The sequence below is a fragment of the Rattus rattus genome, chromosome 10, assembly GCF_011064425.1.
Source record: "Rattus rattus isolate New Zealand chromosome 10, Rrattus_CSIRO_v1, whole genome shotgun sequence".
Taxonomy (NCBI): Eukaryota; Metazoa; Chordata; class Mammalia; order Rodentia; family Muridae; genus Rattus; species Rattus rattus.
The window spans coordinates 57,269,496-57,295,995 of NC_046163.1; the positions used below are offsets into that span (position 1 = coordinate 57,269,496).

General features: G+C 48.5%; 1 protein-coding gene across 1 annotated transcript in view; it reads left to right on the forward strand.

The window, feature by feature from the left end:
* The window catches only part of Kif26b (kinesin family member 26B), a 403,463-nt gene extending 391,965 nt beyond the window's left edge, over positions 1-11,498 (forward strand). The window contains exons 13-15 of the mRNA XM_032915772.1: positions 7,070-7,272; positions 7,760-7,910; positions 10,726-11,498. Of these exons, the coding sequence (XP_032771663.1) occupies positions 7,070-7,272; positions 7,760-7,910; positions 10,726-10,874 (503 nt within the window). The 3' untranslated portion in view covers positions 10,875-11,498. The remainder of the gene's footprint in view (positions 1-7,069; positions 7,273-7,759; positions 7,911-10,725) is intronic.
* Positions 11,499-26,500: the final 15,002 nt, after the last annotated feature.

Consider the following 26,500-nt stretch of genomic DNA (forward strand, 5'->3'; position numbering starts at 1 on the left):
CAGCCATGGAGACTCTCAAGAGGAACTTCTGGTGAGTAGATTATCATTGATTCTTCACAGTTCCTAGCCAGCCCTCTGTGGTTGGCAACACAAAACTGTGTAGCCTACAGCTCTGAGTTAGAGTGATGATAACTACATCAGGTGGGGAGTAGTGTCTGCCCAGCCCGTAGGCATCACGGTTGCTAACAGAATATAAATCGTCACCACACCAGCCAAGCCCCCACCTTTAACCCTGCCACATCCCTCTGAATTACACTTCACTCTCTGGGTCCTTTTTATCTCGTTATCTGATCCCTTGCATTGCACCAGGGGTTACCCTCTTGCCCTTTCTTGCCTTCCCTTGGTTTGAAGGGGGAGGCTGAGAATTGACAGGGACCTCCCTTGTAAGGTAGCTCATTCCCACTGCAGGGGGCTTGGCCACCTGCTACCAGCATCTGGAAAACTTGGGCCTGAGGGAGAGGCTTCCCGAAGAGAAGTGACCCAGGGGAAACACATTGGTTCTAAGCACATTGGTCCATGTCAGGGCCAGCCTAGCCATGAACTTCTGCAAGACCTGCTTTGTATCCAACAGAGAAGGTGCAGGGTGCTGTTAGGTGCCACTGTTTGATTCCTTGATTGGTCGTTGGTGGCTGGCAGTATAGCCCTAAAATGTGGCTCCTGTTTCTTTTCTAGAGCTTTAACATGTGTTTTCCTATTGGTGGTAAGTGTTGTAAATATTAAGGTAGTCTGGTCTGCTGGGTTTTGGTTGTCTGTCTGTCAGTTGGTTGGCTGTTTTTGTTTTGTACCAAACACATGTCTTTCCCTCTCTTAATATTGAGTAGACATTGGCGTATGATAGGCCAGCACCTATGGGAATATGCAAAATGGGAATTGCACCCCATTTCCCAGCACTGCACATGTGTCTGTGACTAAGAACCCTGGATGAACTGGGAGTGCCCCAGGCAGTCTCTGATGATTATCTGGTTCTCAGGGGGGTGTGGCCTGATTTTGTTGTAATGAGATCAAGAATCACAGTGGCTGTTTCTTGGAAATGGAGAAAGGGAGCAGAAGGTTTCCAGAGTGCTTCTAAGAGACTCCACCTAGACACAGGAGAGAAAAAGGGACAGGGTGAGAGGACCTGGTCACAGAAGAGAAAAGCCATGGTGAATGAACTTACCCATAGAAGAGAAGGACCAGGGTGAGGGAATCTTCTTAAACATATGGTCAAGAGAAAACAGAAAAGCGACTGGCCCTAAGACAAAGGAAGCTTCTTAGAATAGGTCCCTAGAGTTGACAGAGCAGACGATGCCCAGGTCTTGAGGACAGAGTGAGAGCCACAGAGGATATGAAGTGGGCCAGTCTGTGCCAGGAAACTGGGTGAGCCCTAGCAAAGCTCTGCCTCTCCATCTAGAGCAGTGGCTCTCAATCTTCCTGATGCCTTTAATACAGGTCCTCATGGTGTGGTGACCTCCAACCAAAAATTTCTTTTTGTTGCTATTTCATAAATTGTAATTTTGCTAGTGTTGTGAACTGTGATATAAATGTCTGTGTTTTCAGACAATCTTAGAGGACCCCAGTCCTTTGACCCTCAAAGAGGTCCCACCCCATAGGTTGAGAACCACCAATCTAAAGGATTGAAAAGTTTGGTCAGACCATTATAACAGACTACCCAGTTGCAAGCCTCAGTCATCTAGGAGGCCTTGGCTCAGGCTTCATGGAGGTGAGCAGGAACTTCCCGCTGACTTGTGTCATCATTTCCTACATGTTGTGGCTCTTTCCCTGTGTCTATACTTCATACTCTCCACTCACTGCAGTCCTAGGGTCTGTACCCCAAGCCAGGGCTGTTCTAGTTTGTTTTCTGTGGCTGTGATAAACATCATGACCAAAAGCAAGTTGAGGAAGGGAGGGTTTATCTCGGCTTCAGCTTATGCCTCCATATCACGGTCCATCTTTGAAGAAAGTCAGGTAGGAATTCCAAGCAGGAGCCTGGAGTCAGGAACCATGGAGGAAAGCTTAATGGCTCCTGCTCAGCCAGCTTTCTTATCCAGCCCAGGACCACCTGTGCAAGGAATGGTGCCGCCCACAGTGGGCGGAGCCCTCCCACATCAATCAACAAGCAAGACAATGCCCCCCCCCTCCAGACATGGCTACAGGCCCATCAGATTAGGGATCTTTAATTGAGATTTCCTTATCCCAGGTGACTCTTGTTTATATCAAGTTGACAATAAAATAAAAAACAAAAACAGGACAAAGACAGAGATAGCAAGTGCCCAAGGGGACCTGTGGGGCAGGAATTTGGATAGAGACAGAAGTGTATTCCCCAAGAGTTTCCTGACTGTAGCATCTTCTGACTAGTCAAGGCCACTTTCTGTCCCAATGTCAGAATCCTCACCGGGGCATCAGCACAGCAGATGACACAGTAAGACAGTTGCCAATGGTCCAGAGACTTCTCTCAATGTAGGCTTCTGGCAGCTCAGCACAGCAGTATTTAGTGAGTGGGTCTGGTAAAAGTTTCCTGAGAGTTATGGGACACAGGGGGTTGTGGGAATAGCTCAGTAAAGTGCTTGCTGTTCGAGTGTGAGCACCCCAAGAATCCACCTTTTTATTTATTTATTATATATAAGTACACTGTAGCTGTCTTCAGACACACCAGAAGAGGGCATCGGATCTCTTTACAGATGGTTGTGAGCCACCATGTGGTTGCTGGGATTTGAACTCAGGACCTCTGGAAGAGCAGTTGGTGCTCTTAACCACTGAGCCATCTCTCCAGCCCCCAAGAATCCACCTTTTAAAACAACAAAAATGTAAGCCCTGTGCTAGGGGGTTGGTAGGACAAATACTTGAGACTTCCTGGCTAGTCAATCCAGCCTACTTGGTGAGTTCCAAACCAATGAGAGATCCTGTCTCAAAAAAACACAGGGTGGGTGGTACCTGAAGAGTCCTCTGGCCTCCTTGTGCATGCATGAACAGGTGCACAAACACATGCATACCCCCCCACACAAACATGCACATGCTTACATTCACATACATGCAAACATACCAAACCAAATAGGTACAAGAGATAAATTTCTTAAACCAAGCTTGCCCCATTCACGACATAAACTTGGTAGACAGTTGTCAACCTGAGTATTGTTTTTACACACCAAACGTCTTGACCGTGTGCTGGCTGATGTAGGGGCAGCCTGCAGTGGGGCACTGCACGACTTCTACTTAGCTGAGATTTTCTACTTCCCATGACTTTCAGTAGCTGACACTATTCTAGATCTCACCAGTAGCCTGGAAGGAAGTCATCAGGAAGAAATTGAGTTCAGCAAAAGCTGCAAATACTCTCTCTGAGGTAGAGACGGTAAACTAAGAGGAAACTCCCAGAAATCTTATGTGTATGTGTCCCAACCCAGACCCTGAGCCCAGGCTTCTCCCACAGTGGCATGGATAGCAAGGGCTTGCTTCCACTGCCCTTGTGAACGATGCAAGGCATGGTCTCTGCCTCTGAAATGTCCCGAAGCCACTGATGCTCTAGGTGTGGGATTCACAGGAATCTGTGAGTTAAACGGTAGGGGTTTCAACTGCTGAGGTCGGGCTCATTTGTTACACAGCAGTAGATAACTACTGCATCATCCCCCTCAGTTCTGCCTCTGTTCCTCTCCAAACAGTCTTGACAATGCCCAAGGCTGTCTGAGGGAACCTAGCTCTGCCCAGACACTGAGAGACACCCTTACCCACACATTCTACTACTTCCCCTTTAAAGAGGTATTTCCTGCCTTGTCACAGCAGGTGAGGAGAAGGGCTTCACTCTCTCTATGATCTGACCATGTTATCATTTAAATAGGAAATGTTCCCCCAACTGGCTTGTACATTTAAAGACTTGGTTCCCAGCTGGTAACAGTGTTTTAGGAGAATCTTTAGGAGTAAATGGGTGACCAGGGGATGGCCTGATTTCTACTAGAGCACCTTCTGCTTCTTGGTCATTGAGATGAATCAATTGCCTCATATTCCTGACACCACAGACCGAAGCCAGCCCACCACTGTGCCTCTCCACCATGATGGACTCAACTATATACCCTGAACCAGAAGCCAAAGCAATTTCCTCCTTGTTAAGTTGCTTCCGTCAAGGGAAATAATGAATGCAGCAACTTTATCAAAGCTGGATCAAAAGGAGAGGGGCGACATAAGGCATCTACTGCCTGCAAAAAGAGCTGCCTTAGGTCCACTTAGACACCCTTGCTTCACTCCACCCTGGACCAATCAGAGCTGTGCCTCCTGCTTTTCTGGTGTTCAGTTTCAGGGCTCCCAGTCCACAGAGGCTGGAGCTGGGGCACCGGGTAATAGAACAGCTTGCTGGGAGTCAGCTGGCTTGAGTGAGCTTTAAAGAACAACCCATTATCTGATCTGTTCCCAGCTAAAGATGCTGGACCCTAAGAGACAGACATTTGCTTTGCCCTGGGGTTGTTGTTTCTTGGTCTCATAGATCACTGCCTGCGCTTTTCGAAGGGTGTGTGTGTGTGTGTGTGTGTGTGTGTGTGTGTGTGTGTGTAGGGAGAGAATAGAGAGGACTCCTCATTGAGAGCATAACTTAAGTGCATGTGTGCACGATCACACAAGGTAAGGATGAGGGCTGTGCAAAATAGAGGCCTTAGTGTGCAGAGGGTGTCTTGTAGAAAGCGCTCATTGCCAAATGGTTCTCTGTGTGGCCTGAGAGGGAAGTGACAGAGTAGCTCCCTAGGCACAGAGACAGTCTATGAGGGGGCAGCCCCGTACCCTGGCCTTCTGTGTCCATGTTGAAGAACTCTGGCCCCTTGTCTCTGAGGTCAAAGACAATAGTTTATACTTTCCTTTGCAGTCCTCGGACCTCTCAGCATTGCAGACGAGATGGTTTCTTGGGCCGCAGAGATGGCTCAGCAGTTCAAAGCATGCATTGCTCTTCTAGAGGACCTGGGTGCAGCTCCCTGTCTTACTGTTACAAAGAGTGTTCCAATAAATATGGACACAAGTGTCTATTTCACTTGTGTGAAATATTTCCCTCTCTGTGGGAAGTGGATGGTTAGATCACATGGCAGATCTACGTGTGACTTTTTAGACTAATAATCCTCACCGTTCTTCATAATGCCTATATTAATTTACCTTCCCATAGGCAATATGTGACGGTCCCTGCTAATATTCCTCCTCACCACAAGCTGTTTCCTAGCAACAATCTACAATTTTAACCTAATGAAATTTAAATATATTATTCTTGGTATGCATGTGCGCATGTATGTATACATGGTTATGTCACAGTGTGTGGAGCTGATTCTCTCTGGAAACTGAACTCAGGTTCCGAGTTTGCGCAGAGAGCACCTTTACCCTCTGAGCTCTCTCACAACCACCCTCCAGCACTCATCATGACTAGGGTAAAGTAGTATACCATGTCATTTTGGTGTGTGTTTCTCTGGTGGCTAATGAGACCAGGCATTCTCTCTCTATTTGTTGGCCATTTAGAGTGAGTACATTGCCCAGTGACATAACTTCCTACCCCTAGGACCAACCTTCTAAAAATGGTTCTGTCAACCCTTGAAAACCCACAAGCCAGCAACCAATTCATGGTTATTTATACATGGCCTTCCGCAAATACTTAAGATCTAAAGCATTACAACACCACTGGGGAAATCATTTGTTATCTGACTTTCCATAACCTTAAAACATAGAAAAAACCATATATATATGCATATATGCTGTATGTTTATTTATATATATATACACATATATATTTGTGTTTTCTGTTTTTTTCTTAACCTTAAAACATAGAAAAACCATACATATATATGTATATATGTGTACATATGTTTATATATATGTATATATGTACATATGTATATATGTATGCACATGTGTTTTTATATGTATGTATACACACATGTGTAAATATACATGTATACATACACACATACATATATACCCAAACATTTATATACATACATACATACATACATACATACATACATACATACATACACACGTGAAATAAGGAATACTGGGACTAGAGAGGTAGCTTATTTAGTAAAGTGCTTGCCATATGAGGACCTGAGTTCAATCCCTAGAGCACACATTAAGGGAAAAACAAAAGGAAGGAAGGAGGAAGGGAGGAAGGAGGAAGGGAGAAAGTAAGAAAAGGTTGGGTCCTCGTAATCTCAGAGCTGGGGTCACAAGGCAAGTGGGAGATGGGCCTGGTTGGCTGACTCACTCAATTTATTCAGTAAGCTCCATGCCGATGAGAGAGCCTACCTCAAAAATCAAGGTGGATGATGCCTGACAAATGATCTCTGGCCACTACATACCTGTCCATGTATGCATGAACACCAGACAGACACACACACAGAGACACAAACACGCACAGAGACACATACAGACACATACACACAGACACACATGCACAGAGATACACACACACACACACAGAGAGAGAGAGAGGAAGAAAAGACTGAGAACTCAGGAAGACTGCCTGCCATCTTTGTATCTGTCTCATCTCTTCAGGGATTGAATGAGATGCCTTGCGTATGTCAGGCAGGGCTAGGCTTTTCTATACAGAGAAGCTCCATTAACGATAGCAGAGCACTCTCCTGCTGTGTGTGAGGCCGGAGGTCCCATTCACACCCCCCACTCACACACTCACACACAAAGAGAGGAGAATGACAATGGTAGGGTGCTGTAGAAGGCTTCTTGGACCTTCATCGTTTACAGTGGCCCTCCAGCTACAGTACTGAACACTGGGACCTTGTTCCCTAGCAAGGCCACCTCTAACTTCATTGGAATACCAGCCTCCCTGGGTTGTGCCATCCTGACTCATGCCTTTCCTACTCACTCTTCACTTAGAGGTGCTTGGAGGGTGGTGGCTCCAAAAGTCCAGGGAGGCCTGTGCTCATCTTCCGTGGATGAAGCAGATGATGGGTGGATAAAGGGGTGTTGGGAAACGGGAGGGTCTCATACCCAGCCCCAAGGCTGACGGGGAAGCTGTCCACTATGACCACAGCTAACGAGGGATGTTCATTAGGACCCTGTGCCATCTCTCCCTTACATTCAATTCTCCAGCATCACCTGAGGCCTCCCTTTGTCTTAGGTTCCCAGAGACGGAGGCTCATTCCAGCATTGTCTCTTGATACCCCCTCGCCTGTGAGAAAAACAGCCAGCAGCACAGGGGTCCGCTGGGTGGACGGCCCCTTGAGGAGCACCCAGAGGAGCCTGGGGGAACCATTTGAGATCAAAGTCTATGAGATTGATGACGTTGAGCGTCTACAGCGACGTCGGGGAGCTACCAGCAAGGTGAGGTCACATTCCCCCGAGGGCCATAGTTCCCCACGGGTCCCGCCCTAAGAATAGAACTTCCAAAGGGCCTTCCCAGGTTCTGGGACAGGCAGTGGGTGGTGGCAGGGCTCTGGACCCAGCCACAGACTTTGGTAGATCCTGCGTGCTTGTTTTCTGGAACACCTTAAAAGCTGGTGAGCTGGAGTCTGATACGCTGAGGGACCTTTCTGGCTCCCGGTTCTGAGGTTTCACACGGGAATACAGACTGACATTTTGGGGAGCCACGAGCCTTCTAGATTAGGATAGCCTGCAGTAGTCTCCCTGGAGTTCGGTGTCCTGTCTGTTGAGGTCACCAGGATCCTCCCTATCATGCTTCTGGGAAGCTGGGCTCCTGTCGCCTGCCCCTCTCACAGTCCTTCTCTCTGGAGGTGGCTGCAGGGATGAGTCAGAACAGAAGGCCTCTGCTTTTCTTCTCTCCACTGCCCACCTCTTCCCCTGTGCACAGGAGGTCATGTGCTTCAATGCCAAGCTGAAAATCCTAGAACATCGGCAGCAGAGAATCGCTGAGGTCCGAGCCAAGTACGAGTGGCTGATGAAGGAGCTGGAGGCGACCAAACAGTACCTGATGCTGGACCCCAACAAGTGGCTTCGTGAATGTAAGGGCCACCGGCACACGCCCATGCTTGCTAGCACTATGGGCTCCAGTAACACAGTCTAGGAGCCTAACCCAGGATGACAGCCACAGAGACTGCCTGTATCTGAGGCGTGGGGCCCATGGGATAGAGATGTCCTACAGAGTAGCGATCCTTCTCTCAGGCCAGGGCAACAGAAGGGTGGTAAGAATCCCCGTACGAGATGCTCTCTCTTGAGGGTCTCTGTTGTGAGCACATGAAAGCAAGGTGTGTTATCTTCCCTTCGCCTGGCAGAGTATCACTGACCGGAAGACCCCCAGGCCATAGACTCCTGAGGTTTATGTAGCCTAAAATGAACCAGGACGGTAGCTCTTTTCATAGACTAGAATACGCCACCCACAAACTGCTCCTGGGAGCCCTGAAAGTCCAGTGACCAGCTCTTGGGTTATTTCCATTAAGCCAAGAGCCCAGGTGACAGTAATCACCAAGTAAGTATTTTCGATGGTGCTGGTCTTTTTGAGAGGTAGATTTGATTGTCCGTAATTTATTCATTCCTAACCATTCCATTTACTTCAAATGAAGGCTTAACTCTGCTCCAGCTATTACACTGAGGAATCCTGAAAGACTTAGGGCTAGGGTCTACCAGCTCCTGACCGGGCTTACCAAGAGTAATAAATCCACCTTCACACGGTCTATCTCTTGGTAGCTCAGAGAGCAGAGAATCCTACTATTTGGGGCTGCATCTATGGCTCTGCTCAAGGTCCCACAGACAGGTCCCACAGACATGATTTCAATACTGTCTTTCCCTACATGCCGGCTGTGTGACTTTGGGTAAGGTGTTTGAATCACTGGCCTTGGTTGTCTTGCTACAAAAGAGAAGAGGTCATGCCTGTCCCATGAGGTGGTTCTAGGCTGTGGCAAATGCTTACACTGCATGGCCCAGAGGAGGCGTTTGGCATCTTGGAATACATGCAGTTATCCCAGAGTTCGATCAACTAAGCCTGGCAGTAGACACTTCCTCAGTGCCTGTTTGCATGCATGGTACATGGTTAGCTCCTTGGTTGGAGATTTGGGCAAAGACACAAAACTCCCCCACCAACTGTATTTTCATCTCCGGTAGAAGAATGAGGCCAACACAGGAATGAGGACATGACCCCAAGTCTGACTGAGGCATAAGCAAACCAATGCCTCTTCTCCTCCCCTGCTCTCACCAGCTTCTGTCATGGACCCCTGGGTCCATCCTGGTCCCTTAGGCAGCACCCTCGTTTCCGCCATCATTTTAGAATTTTATTTTTCAAGAACACCTTATGCCCCAAGACAGGCTTGAAAACCACCATCGTTTTCCAAACTAAGCAATTTCCCCTGGGATGCGAATGACCTTACACAGCATACACGTGTGCCTCAGATGCTTGGAGGGAGCGATTGCCCTCTTCCTGCCTTGGTACAGTAATTTTTTTGACGCTGAGAAAAACAACAGATAGAAGGTTACACAAAAGGGAAACATAAAGATTTTTTAAAAGATAATTTTAAAACAGCAATCGGAGAAAGAAAATCAAGGAGACTGTGTGATAACTCTCCCGATCGATGGGTAGCAGGCAATGCTATAACGGTGATGTGCTGAGACCCACCTCCAGTTTTACTTTCTCCTCCTTTTGCCTCTCTACAGTGGGATAGTGTCTGGTGTACTTATGGTAGTGTGAGGCTCTGGTTTCAATATACTGAGCTGAGGTGTAGAGGGGCCCTGGGTCAGTTTCTAGCCACAGTCCTTATTAGCAATATAACCTTGAACAAGGACACTCTCTGAAGTACTCCTCTATGACAGACCCTTGTGTTTCTGTATCAGGTGTGGTTTTGCACATCTGTCTCATGTATGTTCTGTTCTTGTTGGCAACTCAAGGGGGAAAGACCCCTCCACTTCCTCCTCTTGGGTTGCTGTTAGGAAACAATGCCAGCTGAGGTAGTTTTGCCCGGCTGGGAATTCCGTGTGAGGCCCTGCTAAGCTGCCCACGCCCATTAACTCTTGTCCATTCCATCCTGCACTCTCCAGTCAGACCTTTATAACACCTCTGAAACTGAGACCAGGCTCTGCCAAGCCATTATGGGGCAAAGAGACCTCAGGAAGGGAATGCACTAGGACTTTTGGTGTTACAGGCTTGAACCCAATGCAAGACATCATGGCCATGTGACTCAACTTGTGTTTTGAGCTGAAGGGTTGTCTTAATTGTTGGTACATGATTTTTAAGCACCATATGTACCCCAGTGACCAGCGAGTGAGCCTGGTGAGACTGGGTCAGGTGATGGTTTTTGCCGAGCATCTCTGTTCTCAGGCAGAAGAGACAGGAAGACTGGGAGACTAAAGCTAGCTTTAGGTACATGGACAGTTGTGTTACACAAGGCAAGGTCAAGATTCCCAGCCTGAGGGGCAGCGACGCACGGCACTGAAATGGGAAACAGGAACCTGTTTTTTCTAGGAAGGTGGGATGTGCGTGTCACTTATCACTCTGGAAAAGGGGACTCTTGCTGCCAAAACATCCAAGAGTTAGACTTGCCTTGGTTAACAAAGTGGTGGAATTGAGGGACCTCAAAAAAATCTGTGTTAGAGGCAGCTAGGGTAAGCATCAGTTCTGGGCCACCTCCCTGTTCCTTAGAATTGCCTCTGAATACTTAGGAGCCAGAAACCACAATGGGAGTCCCTTTCCTGGCAGATACTGAGCAGACAGGAGGGGATGTTCCTGTTGCACTCATGAACTCAGGCGACCTTAGCCCAGGGGAGGTGGGGGAGGTGGTAGCCCTTCTTACAGCTAGCTCGCTCATCTCCAAGAGTGCCTTTCTCTTTCAGTTGACTTGGAACAGGTCCTGCAGCTGGATTCCCTGGAGTACCTAGAGGCACTGGAGGGAGTGACAGAGCGCCTAGAGAGCCGTGTCAACTTCTGCAAGGCCCATCTCATGATGATCACCTGCTTTGACATCACCTCCAGGCGCCGGTAAGGACCGATGGGCTCCAAGCCATCAGTCCCTCTCTCCCCAGGACTTCAGCAGGACACCGCCCTCCCAGGCCCCTCTGTGCTGGCAACACTCAAGACAACAGGATGAGGATGAAGGTTGGTAGCAAGTCTGGAGTGAGCGTGGAGCGAAAGGCGATGTTTCCTTTGTTTGCTGTAGGAAAGGAAGGTACAGACACCAACATGTGGAAGGAGAGAATGATGGGAAGCCCCGTGGGACTGAGAAAGCACTTTGAGGAACCTTGAAGAACTCTGTACATAGGACCGCTAGCAAAGAGACTCTTACCTTGCGGCTGTGAGAAAGGGGAGGGTGACGTGGGATTACCATGGAAAGCGAAACACCAACAAGACGACCCAGAATGATGGATTAAGTGCCTTGCAAATCTTTATGATTATCCAAACATTTGTGTTCGTACTTTCTTGTGTCCAGATGGTGCTAGTCAAGAAGAAAATCAACAAAACAGAAAACTCAACCCAGTTTTTGAAATGTATCTACCGCTTGTTTTCTCTTGTTTCTGATTTGCTGTTTTGTTTCTGAGAAGTTGTGTTTGTAGTGATGTCTCCTAATTGGTATTGCAGCTGAATAAATGTTAACTGTCTTTCATGGCTATTCTGGTAAGGCCCCTCAGAATGGAAACCACAATGGCGTGTGTTTCCCAGGGAGGTTCGGAAGGACAGGTGATAGGAGATGCCACCTTCCATGAACAGCAGGTCAGCTGGCAGACCCAGGGTTGGGCATGGAAGGGGCGCACATGAGCCTTAGTGACAAGGAAAGGATGTCTTTAAGGGGAAGAGTGACCTGAGCCCATTTCTGTTTGTTTCATGTGCTCGTGGCTCTCGATACAAACTCATGTTCCTTTCTAATCCAAAGACTCTGGGTGGGAATCTTGAACAACTCCAGCAGAGTCCCATTTCTTTGTTTTCTGTGGTGTAGCTGATCCAGGGTGGGGCTGTCTGCATTGCGACTCTCTGGGCTCACACAGGCATGGGGTTGTGTCACTTTCTGCCACCCAGTGTCCTGTCCAGTAGTAGGAGGCCAACTCTCCCCTGTCCTAAAGCCTCTGTGGCTTGTCCCTGCCACCTTGGTATCTTGAGGCAGAGAGAGGAACCCCATCCCTAAATTGCAGACCCTACATACATAGGGCAGAGTGGAGATCTAGATCTTGCTTCCCCCCCAAAACTGAGGACTTTATTTTCAAGTTACCGCCTCCTTTCAGGATTGTTGGGCCACGTTAGGGATATAGGGCTGAGGCATAGAATGGCCAGGCATTGTCTACAGGCCCCTGGAACAAGAATTCCCCTCTCTCCCAGAGCCTTGCAGCCTGCCTGTGCAAGCACAAGCTCGGGGGTTTGGAGAGAGGACTCTGAATCCTCACCCTCTCTGTGGGAGAGGGCCAGCCCCACTAACCCACTCCTCGACCCCAGACACTCCCCAAGGAGAAAGAACTTTGTATTTCTGGATCAGCCCTTTTGCTGGACACCGAATTCCCAGCACAGCATGGTGTGTGGTCAGCAGAACTCATCACAGAGGAGTCTTGTGAGTGCCATGGCACCTGATCCTTTAGTCAGAACAGGGCACAGATAAGACCACCGGCTTGACTGTCTCAGAGGTCAGCCTGATGGACCAAAAGCTAACCCTGGGAGTTCACAAGTCCTGCTTTGCACATTCTTAAGAGTTGACTCTTAGGCAAAAGGGTCCCAAGCTGCTGGTTGAATGGCCCATTTCCCCTTCTGTGTATCCTCCAGCTTTAACAAGTGTCTCCTAGAGAAGCAGGACCCTCTCAGATCTTCCACAGCTCCTCCCCAGTGCCATTCCGCAGGAGTCCTGGGCTCAGGGCCCACCTCAGCCTCATAACACATGTGTGCATGGGCCTGCTTAAGAGCCATGTTCTTGGAAGCGTCTACACCCACAGGGATGCCAATACTTTGAACATCTGTTTTGATTGCTGGTTTGAAATATACTTCTGTTTTTTTTTTTTTTTTTTTTTTTTTTTAGTGGAAGGCCTTGATTTGGGAAACATCTTTAAAAAGCGAGCACGCCTGGGTTTCTTTTCCGTGCTCAGGAGCAAATGTATTTGATTCGTAATCCGTGAGCTCGGCTTCGGGGCCTGCTGCCTTCTCCCTCAGCCCTGAGGTCATCGGACCCCAGTGAGTACATCAGCAGGCCACCAACAAAGCCCAGTGCCTTTGCTGGAGTGAGACTGTGCTGACTCATCTGTCCAGAGCAGACTCTCAGTCAGCAGGTTCTCCTGGGAGCCCCCCCACCCCTCCTCCCACTCTGATCTGCTTACACACATTCCAAGCATAGGCTTCAGCTTGGCCATGTTACCAGGGTTACTTTACCAAGCCAGGTTAGCGTCCCAGGAGGACACATCCACAGGACCCAGTGGTGCAGGGAGAGATGTGTGTGAAGTAACGCACATCTCTTGTCCATTCTAATAGCCACCCCACCCCCAAAGTAAACTTTAACCATCTTCTTCTACCACACAGCTCTGTCTTTGCTGGTGCGCCTGTGCAGAACTCCTGCTCCCCGCCCCGCCTATGAGCTGCCTATGAGAGTACAGTTCTTCAGGCACCAGGATGTAGTCCTGGCATCTGAAGATTGTGCCAGTGTGAGGTGGCTCCAGGTTGGGCTCGAGGAACAAGCAAAACAAACACAGAGGAACAAAGGGATGGTTAAAGAACTCATTTCTAAATCATTATCTGTCTCATTATAGATGGCCCCAAAATGTTTCCTTGAAATTAATATTTAGGTACCTATGCCTTATTTAAATTCTGTCCATTCCCCCACAACTGTAGCTGATGCTGGATTTTACAATCCTAATAAATCCGTATAAAAGACACACAATCCAGACATTTTAACTATAAGCCATATACCTAGACTGGGCGCACCTAGAGCTACACTAACTTATTCCCCACTATTAGACCCCGTTACTTGATGCTTCTCCTGGTACCTGGTTCTTGTCCATGGCAGCTTCCTCCTCCACCATCTTCTCTTCCTCCCCCTGTCCTGTCCCAACCTTCAACTCCCTCTTGAGCTTCTAAATCCAGCCTTTCCCCTCCACTGCCCAATCGGAGGCTCTCACCTTTTATTGACAGTTAAATTGGGGAGGAGAAGGTTCACGTGGCACCTCTTCAGTGTGTGATGGTCTGGGCACCCGCTTCCAGTGTTAGCATTAGGATACAAGCAGCACCAGGCCAACCCACCACGTCTAGCCCTCCTTCGAAGAATCTAGTGTGAGGTAGAAGCATTTGCAGCCCAAGTAAAACTAAAATCTGAAACAGGGGCACCATTCTCCTTACCTCACCTCACCTGGGCCAGGGAACAAGCGTTGTTGCTCTGAGGGAGCCGGCATTTGCTTTCAATACCCGCCTAAGCGGTGGCAGCTTTGATCTTATCCCTGAACCCTTCTGGACACCTCAGGAAGCTGTCTCTAACTTTCCTCTCAGCAGAGTTGAAGCCCACAGAGCTCTCTTGTGGTTTCACCTTCAGTTGCTCTTCTGAATATGGATAGCATAAGATACAGTTTCAGAGACGGATCTCCTAATGACATGGCAATGACCCAAGTAATGGCCCCCAGGCAGGAAGATGGCTCCTGAGCTAGAGACCAGTGTACCGGGCACCACACAGCACCAGGAAACGGGGCAAAGGGTGGGCAGCAGGGATGCTCATCCAGTGGGAACCAGGTCCCATTTGCCACGAATCAGCTTTAAGCTGGGGGGTCTAACATCCAGGAAGGAGCTTGAATCCTCTGTAAGGAGGTGCTTTAAAAGGATCTAACACTCAGGTTGTGCTCACTGCAAGGAGTTCCAGTCAATCTTTGAGCAAGGAAAGCATCTGCCATGTGGGTGGGGATCTCACGTCCTTGGGGAACAGCCGGCTTCTCTGGCCTTCAGAGTCTCATGCTCCTCGTGGATTAGGGTTCATTCATGTGCCTTCCTCAGAGCTTTGTATTTCAAACCTGCCATCTGCCCTTGACTTCCTGGTGAAGAAGGTGAGGTTGGTAAGAGCCCACAATTTGCTCAGTGCAAACATGGCCTTTGCTGATCTGAACAGAGTTCTTTGGGTTTCCTTATTCCACCAAGAATTCAAGTCTGTAAAAGAAATTACTAAAAACGAGTTCCTTCCAAAATCGAAAACAGATTTCCTGAATGTTGTTCTTTCCTTGGGACATATGCAAAAACATTTCCTCCTCCCTTTTAGGGTGGTTTATCTTTAAAATCCAAAGCCAGGGTCTGTTAGATACATGTTGAAAACCCAGGGTTCTGTGAGTTGATGCTGACTAAGCCATCCACGGTCCTCGTCTTTACTGTCTCCCTGCCACTGCCCAGATCTGGCCCAGGTTTCCGCATCGAAAGGGGTGTGCTTAGTGCTAACACATGTGTGGCAGTGGGAGAGGCCGACACAGCCCGCTGCTCTTCTCTGTGCCAAGTTAAACAGCTGAGGGCAAGTTTCACAGACATGCTTGGTAAATGGTTCTACATTTTTTTTTTCCAAGTGATAGAAATATAGCATTCTTCCACTGTATAAAGATTACCACTCTCCTGGACGGTGTCTGTAACCTCTTCACAACACTTCGGAGCTATTTGTAAAAATTCATGAATTGTACTGTTTAGCCATCCTCCTGATGTGTCAGAATATATTTCTGAACGACAAACTGCATTATTTCTGTAAGAATAAAAGCAGGTTTATAACCCAGGAAACTTTCTTAAATCCAATATATCCTCTCCAAAAAAAAAAAAAGTTTTTTGAAAATTTCTAAGAGTTAATTTATCCATTCCTAAACAACAAACATGTTCTACGTTGAGGTGGCCCTTTGCAAAACCTGAGGGAATACCGCAACGTTGGGCATAGTGTGGCACTATGGAAAGGGCTTAATATTCTCCACATACAACATTACTGGTGTCCCATGGAACTTGGCACGCCAATCCCAGAGTCTGCTTTATGTACAGAGTCTCCTGCCGCCTTTCCCCACACTGCCAGCCTCCTACACTGCCAGGCTTGACTTAAGGAGACATCATTGATTTGTCACCTCAGAATGTTGTCCTGTAGCACCACTTGTGTTCCTAGATCTATTGATGGGTCATGGTCAGGAACGCCCTCCATGTGTTCTGAGTTGAAACGTGTGTTTGCTCAGTCTGTGTTTTGTCTTTTTCTTCTGTTTTGTTTTTTTTTTTTTTTCACTCCAGCAAAGTCTATTAGCAGAGACATGGGCCAGGGAAGGGCAGAAGGACACAGACAGGGGTGGGATCTCATCCTCAGAGTGCAGAACTTTGCTCTGAATCTCAGCTGTCCCTCCAGCAAGCAATGGGACTGAGACAAAGCTCTCCCTTTCAGGTTGGCATGGCGGTCAACTTGGAAATCAGGTTCCACAGGCCTTCATAACAAAGGATCCAGGCTCCTCCAACTGGGTCTCTGCTCAGCCCCTGAAGAAAGTCTGACAGTATTAAGTTCTACTCATCCCCAAGACCCCCAAGTGGTCCTCGCCATGGATAGATGTTGTAGCTATCTGTTCTTAAAAAACCAAAGCACTTTAGTGAGTCTTACATCCCATGATACTGATGGCGTGCGTCCCCTGAGAGGTGGAAGGGGCTTGGGCTAGGTCTCATTCGAGGAGCAACCAGAGCTAGGAGGAAAAGCCTGGAGCCGGGAAGCAGGGAGCTGGGGCCATATCTGCACCACCACGAGCTGTGAACCTTGGTGGGTCGCTGCATGTCGCTGGGCCCCCTGTAGTCGGTTGTAGGAAGGTCATAAAAGCTACCCTCCTAGGATCACAGAAAAGGAAGGAAATAGGGTAACTGGTGGGACGTGCTCTGAAGAAATCAGAAACCCTCTCCAGAGGTGAGGGAGGATCATCTGTAGACGAAGAAGTTGACATGCATAGTCACTGCCTGGCCAGGTTCACAGAACAGTCTCACAGCAGAACTGGGGCATGAGCCCAGCCACCTGGACTGTCCCTGTTAGAGCACCTTTCACCCAGGGTGTGTACATGAACATGTGCTGCTCCTCCGTGCCAGTGTGTGCACATACGTGGGTGTGTTTGCACAGGGGCTGTGCAACACAGATGAACATAGCATGGAAACTCCGAGTCCTAATTCCCCTTTTACAGTAGACCTATCTGTGGCCTGGGGCATACCACCAACTCTTCTGGACCTCGGATTTTCTAAGTTGTATATGGAGGACATTGTGTGGTTCTTCCAGCTTTGGCTATGAGAGCCCATAACGGGTGATGTATGTATGTATATAGCGATACGCTTATCTGTAGAAACGGGCCCATTGGGAAACTGGAGACAAGGCCTGCCCGAGTGCATTGATTTACATCAGAATCGGCAACGCCACAAGTCCATAAGCCTTCATTTTCAGACTCGACGAGATGGTGGCATTTGCCGTCATTGTTTCAAATTCACTGTCGAACTGGGTAGAGGATTGGTGCTGTTTTCAAAACGAAGTTCTTAGCTCACAAGTGTTTGCTGTTAACTTTTTAAAACACGAGTCGTTTGTTCAATAGTCAAAATTTTAACTCTTCTGCCTCGGGCAGGTCCCCAACAGCCTGTTTTGCAGGCTGGGTTTTGTGTATGGGCTTTTACATAACTATATAAAAGTTAGCTGTTGGCTTGATCACGGTAAATAGGAACAGATTGTCTGGAGAACAGTCCAGAGAAGAATTGAATTCTATAGTTCTCGTCAACTGGTGACGTGAAACCATTAAGCTGTGTGCGGTTCCCTGGTGTGAAGATGTTGTTCGCTGGCTACGGTCTCTGACTTTGTGGCATATGAGGTATAAAATGTTGTAAAAAAAAAAAAAATCTGGTGTTTAAAAGAATCAAACTATGGTGGCATTAAATGTTCACTTTTATTCTACCCAGAGTTGTGCTTCCTTCTCTACGCAGTAGGTCTTTTTATACTCAAGGGGACTGGCATTCAAGGACTAAGGTGGGTCACTGTACTAAAGTCCTACCCTAGCCTAAAGGACTCTAGGCCCAATGGCGCCTCTGGGGCTCACCTATCTAGTCTCCTTATGGGTCTGTCCTTGAACAAGTCAGAGACCCGGGCAGGGATGGATGGAGGTGAGGGCTGTCACAGAATCTCGGAAATGGTCCTCTGTCCCTTGTCCCAGAGAGTCAGCTAGCACGGCGTTAGAGTCTCCCTCAGGTCCATAGTTCTAGTGTCACACCAGACCAGGGTGTGTGCGGTGGTTGCACGAGGCTTGAGCCTGGCCACCAAACAAACACCGCTCTTGCTTCTGCCCAGGAATACGCTGCATCCCTATCGCTGCTCACAACCTCTTAAACAAAACCTTCCTGAGCTTCCTATGGGTCATTACAGAAGAACCCATGGTTTTAAGAAATAAAAAATCAGGGTTTTTAGTGGTAACATCTTCTCTAGAAGCTCAAGGAGTGATGCTGTGTGCCGACCACTCCCTTGGGAGAACAGAGAACGCAGGTCATGGAGGGGATTGCCCAGTCCTCTCGTTCCACCATTAAGACCCCCATCTCTCAGTTCCACAGGGGTGAGGGGTGGCCTCTCATCTCAGCTTGTCTTCAGTTCACATCGGGGGGGTTGGTGAGGAAAATGGCTGTGGTCACTAGAAGCAAGTTGTCTTTGTCTCTTGTACCGACACGGTCTCCGGGATTGGTATCCATAGTGTGTGTGTGTGTGTGTGTGTGTGTGTAACTTTAATTTTTCAAAGCTCTCTCTTAATGATGGTTCTTAAACACTTTCACCTCCCTTTTAGCCTACTACCCACCAGAGGTAGTGGGAAAGAAAGGACGGGGGGGGGGGCAAGTAGACCTGTTTACCTGTTTAGAAATGGTTCTTTGGAGCAAATCCCATCTGAGTTGTCAGGAAACCAGCATTCAGTTCACATGTCAGCAGTGGCAGCTCGAGCCACGTGTCAGTATTTCACAGATACACCAGCAAGTCCAGTTTGGTAGAATCAAGATAGCAAACAGGAATCAGCATCGGTGGCACAACGTAGCAAAGACAGCCAGGTCTCAGGCTCTGGTCCAGTCAGCAGGAGGGACCAGCGGGGACACCAGGAGAAGTTCTTGGCTGTGCCTCTCTCAGGAGAGTGAAGATGTGAGACCCACAGTGTTACACAGCTAAGTTCTAACAGCAAGCCAAGCTCCCCCTCACTCCCACTCCGTGGAGTCCTTTTTATACTCTCTCCAAACATCACATGTCCTCCACACGTCCTGCCTCAGCTTACATCGTCCTGCCAATCAGCCTGAGTCTGCAGAAGTGGCAAGAAACTGCAGCACGCCGCCAGAGGGTTTTTGGTGCGGGTTTTCTCCACGGTGTCAGGACAAATGCAGCTCAACTACGAAACGTAAGGCGGACCAATACAGACCTGCGTGTCTTTATCGAAGAATCCTTCATCACGTGTCCTTTCAAGCGTTTGCTTTAGCAGAACATCCTTTCACCTGCGTTTGCTTCAGTGCAATGTTCCTTCTCGGGTCTGCTTTAGTCTTTCACCTGTGTCCACTTCAGGAAAACACCTCTTCACGTGTTTGCCTCGCAAAACGCCATCCAACACAACAGACTTTCCAAAGAAGCCTTGGGTTTCCAATCCATATGTGTCTGTGTGTCTATGTCTGTGTGTTTATGTGTGTGTGTGTGTGTGTCTGTGTGTTTGTGTGCCTGTTTTTATGTGTCTTGTCTGTGTCTGTGTATGGGGTACATGTGTGTGACCTCAATGTAGAAGCCAGAGGTCAACCTTAAATGGTGTTTACTTTTTGAGCCATGATTTCTTTTTGTTTTGTTTTGTTTTTTTGTTTTGTTTTGTTTTGTTTTGGCCTAGAACTTGCTGGTTAGACTAGCCCATCCAGCAAGCCGTGGGAATCCACCTGCCTCCACCTCCCCATTGCTCCCTTTATAAGCATATACCACCACACCTGGCTCTTTTAAAGCGCGGGTTGGTTCTGGGGGTCAGACTCGGGTTCTCACGCCTGTGTGGCCAGCACTCTACTGACCGGCCATCTCTCTCTCCAGCCTCCTTCCACTTGTTTCCTGTGCGTGACCATGAATCTGTCAGAAGCAACCTAGGGAAGAACGGTTTATTTTTAGCTCATGGTCTGTCCAGGGCAGGGTCTAAGAGGACAGTACCTGTTTATTAATTTTCTGCTGTGTTAAAAGCCTGTTCCGAGGTCAGACAGTTACTGTACTATGGAGCGGGGAGGGCACAGAAGCAAGAGGGAGACAGGTTTCCTGAGGAAGGACTCCTGGGCCTCTGGTCTCCACACATACAAGGGAACCTTCCACAAGGTTCCCTAAGAGTGCCAGGTTGGGGACCAAGCCCTTATCACACAGACCTAGGAGTGGCACTTAATATCTAAACTCCGGCAACAGTGAAACCTGAAGGTTCTCTGTAGGGACTTCAGGCATGTAGACAGGGTTAGGTCAGGGTCAGGATTATGGTTAGGATTCGGTTTAAGTTTAAGGTTGGGTTTACAATTATGGCTAGGGTTAGGGTCAGGGTCAGGGGTCAGGGTTAGTGTTAGGGTCAGGGTCAGGATCAGGGTTAGGGTCAGGGTCAGGGTTAGGGTTAGGGTCAGGGTTAGGGTTGGCTTTTGCTTTGTGTTTATGTTAAGGTTAGGGTCAGGGTCAGAGTTAGGATTAGGATTTGTGTTTGGTTAGGGTTAGAGTTTGGGTTAGGATTAGATTTTCTGTTAGAGTTACCATTAAAGATGGTTAAGATTTGGGTTAAGGTTGGGGTTAGGGTAGGGTTAGGGTTAGGGTTAGGGTTAGGGTTAGGGTTAGGGTCAGGGTCAGGGTCAGGGTCAGGGTCAGGGTCAGGGTCAGGGTCAGGGTTAGGGTTAGGGTTAGGGTTAGGGTTAGGGTTAGGGTTAGGGTTAGGGTTAGGGTTAGGGTTAGGGTTAGGGTTAGGGTTAGGGTTAGGGTTAGGGTTAGGGTTAGGGTTAGGGGTTAGTGTTAGGGTCACGGTCAGGGTCAGGGTCAGGGTCAGGGCTCTTGCACCAATGCTTTCAGATGCTAACTCCTGCTATCAATCTGGAGTCAAGGGTTCTAGGCCCTGTCTTCAGAGCCATTTCTAAAGAGTGTCTCCAAGTTAGCAGGGTTATTTGTTTTGTTTGTTTCCTTCACACTGTAAAGCCACTCTTCTTCCCAGTTAAACTCCAAGCTGGAGAGAACCTTAGGGACCTGCTCAAGGTCTACCTCTTCCTTCAACCCCGCTTGTGTTCCTTCAACCCTGTTTGTCCCAGTGGCTGAGTGACAGGGCGCGACAGAGTTAACCATCCTCACCTCCTCACCACACGAGATGGGTCCCACCTTTCTGTTTTCCTCAACAGCATGAAAAAACATGACCTCATACTCTGTATGATAAGTCGTGGCCTTTACCCCCGGTGCCAGTTCACATCCGTCCGTCCGAGAACAGAAAGGGTAGCTCTTCACTCAAGGAATAACCCTGGGGCTCCCTGGGATTGCTTGTTGAGCTTTCCCAGGGAAGAGGATAGAAGGAAGGTGTTTGGGGAAGCAAGGTGAGGTGAGTATGCTCTGCCCCAGCTTGGGACCTCATCTCTGGGTCCCCACCAAGCAGACAGAAATGGCGGCATTGAGCGGACAGGGTTATAGGCACCCAGGTAAACGTTGCTAGTGTCTGGCCAACACACTTTAGAATGTCCCACCCTATGCACATGCAGTTTCAAATCAATATTTGGTGCAAACCTGAGAGAGAATGAAGAGGTGTGGGAGCCCCTGTGTGGCCACATCCAAGTCTGATGAGCAAAGGCAGTCCTAGGATTGTTGCTGCTCCTGAGAAGGGATGTTCTGACTCTTGGGGGAGGAGAAGAGTCCTGCCTAAGAAGTTTGGCCTGGGTTGAGTCTATTAATACTCTCCGAGAAATACGGATTTATCATCACCAAAGTTTTCCACCACCCCTGGGTTCCTGTGCTGTGAATTTCCCCTTCTAGAATCCTGAAATGCTGCCGTAGGTGAAACTCCTCATTCTTATTTGACCCCCTCTCTCCCCGGGCATGACCAGTGGTCAGGGATGGAGAGTACACCCCCTTATACTGACCTCCTATCCCTTGCCACCTATTCAACATCAGGGTTACGGGCTTGACATGGGGTGTAGGACTGCTTTATGAAACACTTGAAAAGGAAGTGTGTATGTCAGAGCCACAAGAGCTGGAGAAGCCACAGCTTGAGAAACCTCAGGGCTTCCTATAACACAGAAAGGCCATTCATGCCAGTGCTAACCCCAGACAACTGTCTTCCTAGCCATGGGAATGACTAAGACTCAGGGGGCTCTGGGAGGAGAAAGAGCATTGGTTTCTGTGACAGAGGGTTTGCAGTCGTCAGCGGTATGACGCCCCCAATCCCTCTTGCCTCCATCTTTGTCTGTCTCAGGGTTGGGGACACTCTCCGGCTGTCATTTTCTTCATTTGTGTGCTGCTGGAGGTGGAGGCCTAGACCTTGCCCAGGATAAGCACCTGTTTGGTCACTGACTGGCATCCCAGCCTCTGGGCCATGGCCTGTCCCTGACTAAGTCTATTTATTAAGTGCAGGGCCACTGTCTCCCTGCTCTGTACATATGCATTCTATTGGTTGTGCTTCTCTGGGGACCCTTGACTAATACAGGACTTCCCTTCCCTGACAGTGAACCTGCTCTTTCTGTAGTAAAAACTCCCCCGGGAGAGCCCAGAAAGGAAGGGGGGGACAAAAGGAGAGCCCTCATTAGGACCCTCCACCTGCATGGCCACTGCACGGCCCCTAATTACTGCACCTGAATTGCTCTTCTGCTTGCAAAGGAGGGTGTCTCTAAGGTCCTTATTAAAACCCACGAAGCTTCTTAAGAATAGCGAAGTGAAAACGCAGGAGCCCTGTTTGAGCTGACAGGAGCATAAATAGGTCCTGAGGGCAGCTGATCCCCAGTCATATCCTGCCTGGCCCGGCTTCAGCTGACCTGTGCCTTTGAGGGAAGACTTATGAGGGGGTGAGGGGGACTCTGGGGTGGAGGCTCTGACTTGCTCAGTCTTTGATCCTGAGCTTTGGCGGCAGAGAAGTGCTAGCTGGAGCTAGTGAAGGGAGAGTGAGATGGAGGGAGGGGGCGGGAGGGAGGGAGGGGGTGGGAGGGAGCTGTGGAAACGGCAGGAGGGGGATGTGCTTTCACTCATTGCTCAAGGGTTAGCGATCCCTGCAATGTGTCAGACAATGTCCCGGAAGTGAAGAATCAACAGTGAATGAATGGGACAGACACTGTTCAAACTCTTATTGGGCAGAAGAAGTTTTCGGTTCCTACCCCTGGGCGAGGCACAGCGGTGATGACAAAGCCCTGCGTTTGGCCACCTGGGCTTACCCCCTTAGCAATCCCCTGCCGTCTTGTGGACTGGGTGTCACCTGTCCCCTACTGGCCTGAGAGTATCTCAGAGGCAAGGTCATTCTTCAAATACTCATAGAGACTCATCTGGTGTCCACCGCTTAAAGAATATGTATCCACTGATGACCTGCTCAGAGCCCCTTGGAGTCAATACCTGTGGGGACTGAGGGGGAAGACCCAGGCTTCTTCTCCACAGGCCTGGAGCCAAGGAGGAGAGCGCTAAATAAGAAACAGCAATTTCATGGGCTCCGTTTCCAGGGGTGGGGCAGGGGCCCAGCAGCACAGAGGAGGGCATGGAGGACAGGTCTGGGAGAAGGGATGAAGCTTCCCAAGCATGTGGAGGAAGAGGCAGGCCTGCAGAGACTGGAGGAAGCTATGAAAGGGTGAGAGACAGAGCCATGGTGTAGAGGACAGCGGTCAAACTGGAGGTTCCAATAGACTGAAGAGGTTTTACCCTCAATCCTATGGTAGACAGGATGGGCTGTGGCTGCTTTCCTAGCATCCACGAAGCCCTGAGTTCCACCCACAGCACCACAGAAACCAGGCGTGGTGCTATGGGCCTGAAACCCCATTCCTCCCAGGTGTAGGCAGAAAGAACTTTGGGTCATCATTGGGTACACAGTGAGTCCACATCCACCTTCAGCTACACGAGACCTTGTCTCAAAGAAATGAACAAATAAAGCCCCTGAGATATAAAATCACAAGTGGTTCAGTAGGAAGGGGCTGAGACTCAACTCCTCAGAGCATGGGGGTGATTTCTCCAAGGTTGCAAGTGTTTGGCAGAGATGGGACAAGGAATCACAGGGCCTTACTCCTCCTGTATCCCTGAGCCCCTATTCCTCAGCACCCGCACTTTCATTTCTCCCCAAAGAATTTGCATCAATTCCCTGGGCTAAGCCTAGGCCATTTGGCTCATCTGGAGTCCTTGGCTGGCCAGTAGGAAACCCCATGGAACTTGAAGCAGCCCAGCAACTTATTCAAAAAGTTGAGGGGAAAAGATGTCTTTTATTTGTAATTTTTCTATAATTTTGAGGATTTAAAAAAGTATCCAAATAGATAGAGGGGTCAGTGTGAGTCTGTCCACTTGTTAATTTTTTTTTTATTTTAAAGATTTATTTATATGAATACACTGTAGCTGTCTTCAGACACACCAGAAGAGGGCACCAGACCTCATTACAGATGGTTGTGAGCCACCATGTGGTTGCTGGGATTTGAACTCATGACCTCTGAAAGAGCAGGTCGGTGCTCTTAACCACTGAGCCATCTCTCCAGCCCCATTTGTTAATTTTTTATTTTTATTTCTTCACGGTCATCTGGGAAGAAGGGACTTGAGTTGGGAAAATGCCTCCATTAAACTGGCTTGTAGGCTTGGGGCATTCTCTTGATTGATGATTGGTGTGAGAGGGCCCAGCTCACTGAAGGTGGTGATACCCACGGGCAGGTAAGTGGTTCTGGGTTGTGTAATAAGACAAGCTGAGACCATGGAGAACAAGCCAGTCTGAAGTGTCCCCTCCATGGTCTCTGCTTTGTTCTGCCTCCAGGTTCCCACCTTGAGTTCTGCCTTGACTTCCCTTCAATATGAACTATAAGAAGAAATAAACCTGTTCCTCTCTGAGATGTTTTTGGTTAGTGCTTTTCACAGATACACAGAAGTAAATAATGCAGTCTAATATAGTTTATTGGGCTTTCATTCTTTAAAAAGGCAGTGCAGAAATGGATTTCCCTGCAGTGCGGGGGCTGGAAGTCCAGGATGAAGGCGCTGGTTGGTCTGGGCTCCTCTCACGCTCCACTCACTGGTTGGCAGTGGCCATTTCCTTATTGTCTTGTCACACTGTCCTTTCTCACAACATTCAATGTTTGTGCTCAGGCCATTACTGCTTAGAAGGATGCCCTCCAGATTGGAGAGGGCCCATGTTATTAGCCCAAATTGCATTTAAACATTAAAAGTCCCTTCTGCCAGCAAAGTTAAATCTGGAAGAATCTATGGTTAGTGCTTCAACAAATGAATTTAGAAGGGGACAAAGTTCAACCCAGTTCTTCATTTGACCCTTCACCTGCCACTTGTAAGTCAGGTACCCCTTCCTTTAGGGGGCCTCCAGTGAGGACCCTCTATAAGAAAGAGTGGCAGTTTGAATGATAAATGTCCTCATAGTATATAGCATTTGAATTCTTGCCTCCCAGTTGGTGGCCCTGTTTGGAGAGGCTTTGGAAGTGTGGCCTGTCACTGGAGGTTCTGAGAGTTTGAAGACTTGAGCCATTTTGCGTTTCTCTCTCTTTCCTGGTTGTGTTTTGGGATGTGAGCTCAGGTGCCTGCTACCAGATGTCCCCATTTTGATAAAACCAAAAACCTGAAAATGGCTTTGGTCATGGTACTGGCTGGTTTTGTGCATCAACTTGACGTAAGCTAGAGCCATCAGAGAGAAAGGAGCCTCAGTTGAGGAAACGCCTCCACGAGATCCAGCTGTAAGGCGTTTTGTCAATTACTGGTCAATGGAGGAGGGCCCAGCCCATTGTGGTTGGTGCCATCCCTGGACTAGTGTTTCTGGGTCCTATAAGAAGACAGCTTGAGTAAGCCATTAGAAGCAGGCCAGTAAGCAGCACTCCTTTTTGGCTTCTGCATCAGCTCCGGCCTCTAGGATCCTGCCCTGTTTGAGTTCCTGTCTTGACTTCCTTCAACAACGAACAGCAATATGGAAGTGTAAGCTAAATAAACCCTTTCCTCTCAAACTTGCTTTTCGGTCATGGTGTTTCATTACAGCAATAGAAACCCTAACTAAGACAGCCATGATATTTAGCTCAGTAATAGAAACAAAACTAACACAGCTGCAACTGTCCTTGTCCTGGGGGTAGGGGAGACACCCACCCATTATGCGTCACCCTCAGTGCTTTCTCTTTCCCATGACGGGATGTGCATCCACAGCTACACAGGAAACTCTGTATGGTCAGAGAACTGTATGCTTCCCCGGTTTCTAGTGCTTCATCCTGCGGAGGACAGATCTTCGAGGTCCTCTTCAATGGCTGATTCATTCACCTGCCAGGGAACAGAAAGAAATCTTTGATGCAAACCAGGGGCTGGCAAGATGGCTCAGAGGGCACTTGCTGCTAAGACCGACAACCTGAGTCTGATCCCCAGAAACCTACTCCTGCAAAGAACTGACTCCTGCAGGGTGTCCTGTAGCCTTTCCTTTTGTTTTGTTTATGCATACGTACACTTGTACATACAGAGTAAATGTTGTAAAGTGGATAAAAAATAAATTTTGGGGGAAAAAAGTA